This window comes from Chlorocebus sabaeus, chromosome 24 (assembly GCF_047675955.1).
Source record: "Chlorocebus sabaeus isolate Y175 chromosome 24, mChlSab1.0.hap1, whole genome shotgun sequence".
NCBI lineage: Eukaryota > Metazoa > Chordata > Mammalia > Primates > Cercopithecidae > Chlorocebus > Chlorocebus sabaeus.
In genome coordinates, this window is record NC_132927.1 from 11,134,450 (window position 1) to 11,141,827 (window position 7,378).

General features: G+C 40.6%; 1 protein-coding gene across 4 annotated transcripts; it reads right to left on the minus strand.

The window, feature by feature from the left end:
• Positions 1-2,787: 2,787 nt before the first annotated feature.
• CFL2 (cofilin 2) lies at positions 2,788-7,074 on the minus strand. Of its 4 annotated transcripts, XM_073010921.1 has the most exons (5): positions 6,902-7,074; positions 6,015-6,245; positions 5,595-5,902; positions 5,399-5,475; positions 2,788-5,316 (listed from the first exon to the last, which is right to left on the minus strand). In XM_073010921.1, exons 2-5 carry the CDS (start codon positions 6,015-6,017, stop codon positions 5,204-5,206), a joined length of 501 nt encoding a protein of 166 aa, XP_072867022.1. In that variant the 5' UTR covers positions 6,018-6,245; positions 6,902-7,074; the 3' UTR covers positions 2,788-5,203. The 4 variants fall into 4 exon arrangements, with proteins under 4 accessions (XP_072867022.1, XP_007984652.1, XP_072867023.1 ...); XM_007986461.3 differs by lacking the exon at positions 6,015-6,245 and having other exon boundaries at positions 6,902-7,068; XM_073010922.1 differs by lacking the exon at positions 6,015-6,245 and having other exon boundaries at positions 6,789-6,957.
• Between the last annotated feature and the right edge of the window lie 304 nt (positions 7,075-7,378).

Below are 7,378 nucleotides of genomic sequence, written 5' to 3' on the forward strand. Positions count from 1 at the left end.
TAGACGACACCTCCTGGCTTACTTGGGATTGGCCTATCTCAAGCCTGTTGTCTTGGCATAATTAATAGCTCCCCCTTTCGTTTTCAAAAAGTGTTCTGGACTGTAAATCTTAGGATCATCCTACTGAGCCCTTATTATGTGCTAGGAACTATTCCAAGTGCTTTCAGTTATGCTCACAATCTTATGAGATGTAGTACAATTATCCCCATTTTATAGATGTAGTAACTAAGCTTCCAAGAGGTTATATGATTTGTCAAATCTATCCACTTACTAAGTGTTAAAGGGCTCTATGTAAACAACCAGGCAATCGAATACCAAAGTCCTAGGACTTAACCACTATAACATAAAGTACTATGTCTTCTTAGAAAGATAGGTAGGGGAGGGAGATATCCAAGTTTCTGGAAAAGGATTAAGAGACACCAGATTTCTGTGTCTATACAATCCTTGTTTCCCACAGATTCCATAAGTTTACAATACTGAAACATTTCAGAACATCTTTGAAATAAAAAACTTTTTAGATTTTTATGAGCATAAGCTTTTTTAGAAAACAATCTTAGGATTGTTTTTCAAATATTCTTGAAAGATGCTACGTTAAAAGTATACTAAATAGGGCTGGTGCAGTGGCTCAAGCCTGTAATTCCAGCACTTTGGGAGGCCAAGGTGGGCGGATCTCCTGAGGTCAGGAGTTCAAGACCAGCCTGGCCAACATGGTGAAACCCCATCTCTATATATACACTAAATAGGCTCTGCCCAGTGGTTCACACCTATAATCCCAGTGCTTTGGGAGGCTGAGATGGGTGGATTGCTTAAGGCCAGGAATTCAAGACTGATCTAGACAACACAGTGAGACTCCGTCTCAATAAATTAAAAAAAAAAAAATAGCTGGGCAGGCCGGGCGTGGTGGCTCATGCCTGTAATCCCAGCACTTTGGGAGGCTGAGGCAGGCAGATCACCTGAGGTCAGGAGTTTGAGACCAGCCTGGCCAACATGGTGAAACCCTATCTTTACTAAAAATACAAAAATTAGCTAGGTGTGGTGGCATATGCCTGTAGTCCCAGCTATTTGGGAGGCTGAGGCAGAATTGCTTGAACCCAGGAGGCAGAGGTTGCAGTGAGCCGAGATCATACCACTGCACTCCAGCCTGAGTGATAAGAGTGAGACTCTGTCTCAAAAAAAATAAAAAATAAAAAAAAAATTAGCTGGGCATAGTGGTGCACGTCTATAATCCCAGCTGCTCAGGAAGTTGAGGTGGGAGGATCACTTGAGCCCAGGAGTTCAAGGTTATAGTGAGCTATGATTGTGCCACTGCACAGCAGCCTGAGCAATAGAGTGAAATCCTGTCCAAAAAAGAAAAAAAAAAATGTGTGTGTGTATATATATATGTGTGTGTGTGTGTATATATATACACACACACAGAATTTATAAAAATAGAGGTTCAATGATTTATAATACATCTTACTTTTAATGAAAACATTTAATATCTACTTACATAGTTATTAACAATGAATAAACATATTACTACATTTACATGGCATTTTCCTGTTTTCAAAAACCATTTCCATATTTAGTGCTCAGGAAACATATGGTAAACAGATATTATCGTTCCCATACTATGGGTTAAAAAACTGAGGCTTAGAGACTTAATTTGCCCAATTGCATTATGAGAGGAAAATTAGGTGGAGAGATGATTCCTCTAATTCTACATGGAAATAAAGCAATTAGTTGGATACTCCAGAGCAAAAGAAAAGCCTCAGACTTCTTTATGGGCTAAGAGGAGACAGAACAACCATAAACTCATGCTGTCTTCAAAAGTGGTATTTGAGCAGGGCGTGGGAGCTCACGCATGCAATCCCAGCACTTTGGGAGGCAGAGATCAGAGGACAGCTTGATCCCAGGAGTTGGAGATCAGCCTGGGCAACATGGTGAAACTCAGTCTCTACAAAAGAGATACCCCAAAAAAAAAAAAAAAAAAAAATTAGGCCTGGTGGTGCATGCCTGTAGTCCCAGCTACTTGCGAGGCTGAGGTGGGAGGATTATCAGAGCCGAGGAGGTTGAGTTTGAAGTGAGTTGAAATTTTGCCACTGCACTCCAGCCTGGGCAATAGAGTGAGACCCTGTCTCAAAAAAAAAAAAAAAAAAAAAAGGGAGGGGGGGCAACATTTACTGGGACCTGCCTGCACATCTCTAGTAGCTTTAATACTATTCATAGAAAAATGAACATTCACATTGTTTTGCATCTCCACTTACTATTAAATTTGCAAGCAAAAACAGGAACTATGAAGAGCAAAATGAGATTGTTTTTTCTGAGTGGCAAACCTAATGGAGTGTTCTTAACCTCTTGATGATTTACCATTGTTGAGATTATTCCTTAACAAGAAAACACTTTTAAAAGAATTTCCTCTCAAAGCTTATTTGCCAGATTCCATAAATTAGCTGCTACAAATGTTCTGTATCAACGAAACTCAAACCCAGTAAGAGGCTTCTCTTCCAATGTACGAAAAAGGCACATTTCAATACACAATGCTGGCCACACTATTTTAGATAATGATGGAAAATGACAGCTGATAGCCAGTTTGGGACACATGCCAACTGTTCCCATTTGTCTGAAAATGCTAAAATTAATTGCTGTAATACTCAGTTTTTAAAGAAAATTGGTATTGATAAATGAGAAATTATCAACTAAAATCCTTAAAAACAGAATATAGATGATGCCTCTTTGATCTGAAACACCAGTTTTTAAACTTTTAATGTTCTGAAGTGCAAGTAAACACATCTCAACAGCTTTAAATATTTTCATATATTTTATTTTTTAAACTCTTCATATATTTTATTTTTTAAACTCTCATAACTTTGCAAGCTAGCAGTAAAATATTGCCTTCAATATTTTACTAATTAGCACCGTATACCTTTTAAAGCTAACTGGAACACTGATTCATTATAAATGATTGTAAAATAAAATGATCATTTCAAATGCCAAATTAATCTCAAATAACAAGGGAACTATTATTAATTTTATCTTTTTTTTTGGCTCTACGCACAAAGATGTATTTCAAAGATGGACTTAACTATATTAGTATCAGTTTTGCCAATCTAGTAAATCAAAGTATCACAGTTTAAAGCAATAGTTAATCTCTGAAATTACTAAAGAGGCATACAAGAAAGTTAAGGAATCAGCTACAAAAACAAAAGATACTACATAACTGATTTATAGTCCCTTATTTTTTGAAAGAATGAGGAAATAACTCAATGAAAAATTCCATGGTGCAAGTATCAGTTACAGATATGGTTAAGTATACATCAGTATTCTCTGTTTTGCTTATTAGAGTTTGGCCTTACCAAAAACCATCGAAATGTCCAAGATAACTCACAGGGACAACTGGAAGCCTGAAATAAAATTGCTCAGTGCAAAAAGATCCCAAACCATTCACATAATTTTAAATGGAAGCCTATTTTTAATGTTCACATCTGAAAAATCTTTCAAAAATATGGGAAAAAATCTAATTATACTAAAATTACTTCCACACATTCAAAAAAGCTTTTTAAGGGATATTTTCTTTCCTGTTTTCTGATAAAAGCATTCCTCTGAGCTATGGGGTTAAGTTCTGAGCCACGACTGACTGCTTACTAGCATGCCTGTTTTGCATACCAGTAGAATCAAGTCCAGTTTTGCCATTTGTGGATAACTATGACAAGATACAAAAGCATGTGTTTGCCATAAATAGCCCTGGCTAACAGCAAACCGCTCACACTGAGCAGATCAAATTCTCTATAAGGAGCACAGTCTGGACCACAGCCAAATCCCACTACTAATGTTTAATAAGACTGCTGTATCAATTCCTATTCCAATTCAATTTGCAAAATATATTCAGAAATAGTAGGTGAAATGACTGTTCCGAAACATCAGAAGTATCATTAAACTTTTAAAGGAATTTTACAAATTATTTTCATTATGATCAAATAAGCAATAAGAGCTTCCTGCTTCTACTACACAACTACTTAGAAATGTAAATGTGAATAAAAAAATAACTATGCTAATTTATCCAGAGAACAAATCAGATATTGAAAAGTATTTATGCCAAAGTGCAAAAAATAATTTCTGATCTTCATATTAACACATAGGAAATAAATAATGTTTATAAAAGTACCATTCTTTAACAATGGTATTTTATATTAGTTGGCTTTAAGATAGAATATTTTTTAAACCAAATAAATCCAACAGATCTGGAAAATATCACACATGAATGTTGTATAAAAAAAATTCTCAAATGACCAGTGCAGAGATTAATATTACCCTAGAAGTTGTGTCACATAACATTTTGCAAAATTTCCAAGGAAAACAAGGCAACATTCTCTAATATGCCACAATTTTTATTGCAACGTGGCCATGTTTGTAAGGGTGGGGAGTTTGATCTCAAAACAATGTTCCATTTAAGGCTCTTTTATACAGAAATTGCCATCATGACTGATATTCAAAATATCTTTAGTGTTGCAGGACTCACATGGTAAACATAAAAGTCCTACACTTATTCAGTAGTGTACACTCAATGGAAAACAAAAAGGCATTAATAACAGCTATTTCTTTTAAGAAGGTATGCAGGTAACAGGAATGAACACTGAGGTACTAGGATAAGTTGATGACACAGTTAACAAAACTTAATTGGCATTCCTTTTAGGATATTAAACTTGTTACAAAAAGTGCTTTTAATGCATAGTGTTATATCCGTGCTGCCATGTCACAAAAATAGGCTTACCAAGGCAGGTGAGGTGTATGAATGCTCAAGCCTCACAGAACTGCAATCAAGTGCAACTATAAATAATACTGAAAAAAGTTGACCATCTGACCAGTGGATAATACTTTCAAGGCATTCAATTAGCTTATCCTTTGCAGTATTCTAAGCTATTCACATTGACGATCACATACATTGTAGTGCTTGCTGCAAGGGAGGCATATAACCAGTTGTTTTTGGCTAAAATATGACAGGAAGGCATTCCTTGGGTTCTACATAAAAGTAACAGTATTAAACAGTCTAATGGCAATCACTGATAGGCTGCTTAAATAAATGATATTTCCTTCATTCATTGTGTTGGAAGGGCCCAGTGGAAAGGGGGAAAAAAAACAAAAAAACAAAATCTAATACTATTCCAATGGACTGAGCTGGAGAAATGCAAGCTCCTTAAGATCCAGATGGCACTTGACTGTCATTTTATAATGGTTTTCCTTCAAGTGAAACTACTACATTGCCTCCCAATTTCTCTCCAAGTGTCGAACGGTCCTTAATATCATCCAAGCCATTTACTTGCCACTCATGTTTAATACCTAAAAAGAAAAAACATTACGCTATTACTTTATTATAATGAATAAATAATAATTTCTCTGCATAAAATAATCAAGATTGTACCTGTAAATTTCTTTTTAATGGCATCTTTAGAGCTAGCATAAATCATCTTGCTTTTTAAAGGTGCACTTTCAGGAGCCCTGCAGAAAAAAAAAAAAAATTACTGAATCCCATTTATAAGAAAAACAAAGGTAAGACTGACTATGATAACAACAATCCTTGCATTTTAAAAGTACTTTTTTCTTTTGTTTTTACACACCAGAATATAAATACTAGGTCTTCTTTCTTAGACTCTTTTGTTTCGTATGTGGCATCGTACAAAGCATATCGGCAATCATTCAGAGGTAGCAACTTCACAAAAGATGTGTAGGGGTCCTCTACAGTATCACCAATGTCACCCACCAAGATCTGCTTTGCTTCCTCTACAATTATTTGTCTTTTGTCATCGCTTAAACAGAAGAGAACTGCTTTCTTTCTCTTTTTGATCTCCTCTTGTGTAGAAGATTTCCTTACTTTCATATCATTAAAAACTTTTATGACTTCATCATTCACTGTAACTCCAGAAGCCTGAAAATAAACACAGAACAGTAATTCAGAACACGTATTTTGGTTTTAACCAAAATTACTGTTTGCCTAGAGAAGACTCACTTTAGTCTGGACATCAAAAATTGCACCGTACCATGTAAGTCGTCCAATCAGATTTGTCACATTTTAAGAATCAGTAGACGATACAGCGAAGGAGTCTAACTCATCCTGCCCATTCATCCTTCTTAAAGGGGTTTGGATGTGGAAGCGAAAGGGACAAATACAAGTTGTCCCATCCCTGAAATGTTTCCTATTTCACTGGGTGATGTCAGAGCTTCAGGAGCGGCAGCAAAAATACCTTCTGTATTGTGTCAACTCGGCTGGCCTTAAAAAAACACTTTTGGATTTCAGTTAATGCTTCTACTATTTTTTTCTTTAAAGTCATCCTAGCCACTGACGTTTCCTCATAAGGAAAGAGAATCAAGTGTAAACTCCAAACCGCCCACGGCCCACAGCTCACATGCAGACACTCCAAAACTAACGGAACGAGTGTAAAAGCATTTACGGCGAGAAAGCATTTTAAAAAGTGTTTTCCCTCTTCCTTAATCTCCCGTAAGGGTTTCATTACAGGCCGTCCAGACCCTGACCCACACAGCGTTCGCAGCACGTACCAATTTTAAAGCCTCGCGTGTTAAGTAAAATCAGGAAGCGAAGGGCAAAGGCGGCGCAAGCGGCTGCAGTCCGCAGACCCTCTCGCGCCCCAGCCCGCCCGGCCCCGGCCTCGACCCCGACCCCGACCCCCAACCTGCGCCGGCGCCTGGGCCCTCCCCGCTCCCCAAAATCCAAAGAGCAGCAGGGCAGGGCCTGACGGCCGGAGGGCAGGCCGGTCGGTTGGAGAGCAGCGGAGCCGCAGAGCACAAGCGCCCACCTTGGAGGCCAAAATCAGGTTAAAATGGCGGCCTCACTCCCGGGGCCGTGCGGGGCCGTGCGGGGGGCTTTTCTCGCCACGCTGCGGCCTCCCGGCCAGCGCGCTCGTCTTACCATAGTGCCCTCGGCTGTGGCTGCGGCGGCAGCTCGGGCTCCGGCTCTGTGGCACTGGGAGGAGAAGGAGGGGCGGGCGAGCGGGTGGGCAGCGGAGAGTGCGGGGCACGCCGGGAGCTGCAGCCCGAGGGAGGCGGCGGGGCTCGGCGGGCCGCGGGCGGCGGGCGGCGGGCGGGGCGGTCACGTGGGCACGCCCGGTCCCTAGCCGGCGCCGCGCGCTCGCAGGCCGGCCCTCTGTCCCGGCCCCCCGGCTGCCCGCGTCCTCAGCCTGACCCCAGAGCGCGAGCTCTGCAGGCCCGGGGGGCGGCGCGGCGGTAGCGGAGCCCGGGAGCCTGGCAGAGTCGCCTCCAGCCCCCGGGCACCACCCGTCAGTCGGCGGGAGAAAGTGCTGGGCTCCCAGAGGGGCGTTTCCACCGCCTCCACAGGGCCCTGCGCCAGGGGTGGGTGCGTGTGAGGGGAACTCCTGCGAAGGTGTCT

Coding starts and splice junctions, on each gene's coding strand:
- CFL2 (XM_073010921.1), bottom strand. Junction 5,476..5,594: donor GACCTAGTATTTATATTCTG/GTGTGTAAAAAC, acceptor TTTTTTCTGCAG/GGCTCCTGAAAGTGCACCTT. Junction 5,317..5,398: donor CATTAAAAAGAAATTTACAG/GTACAATCTTGA, acceptor TTTTCTTTTTAG/GTATTAAACATGAGTGGCAA.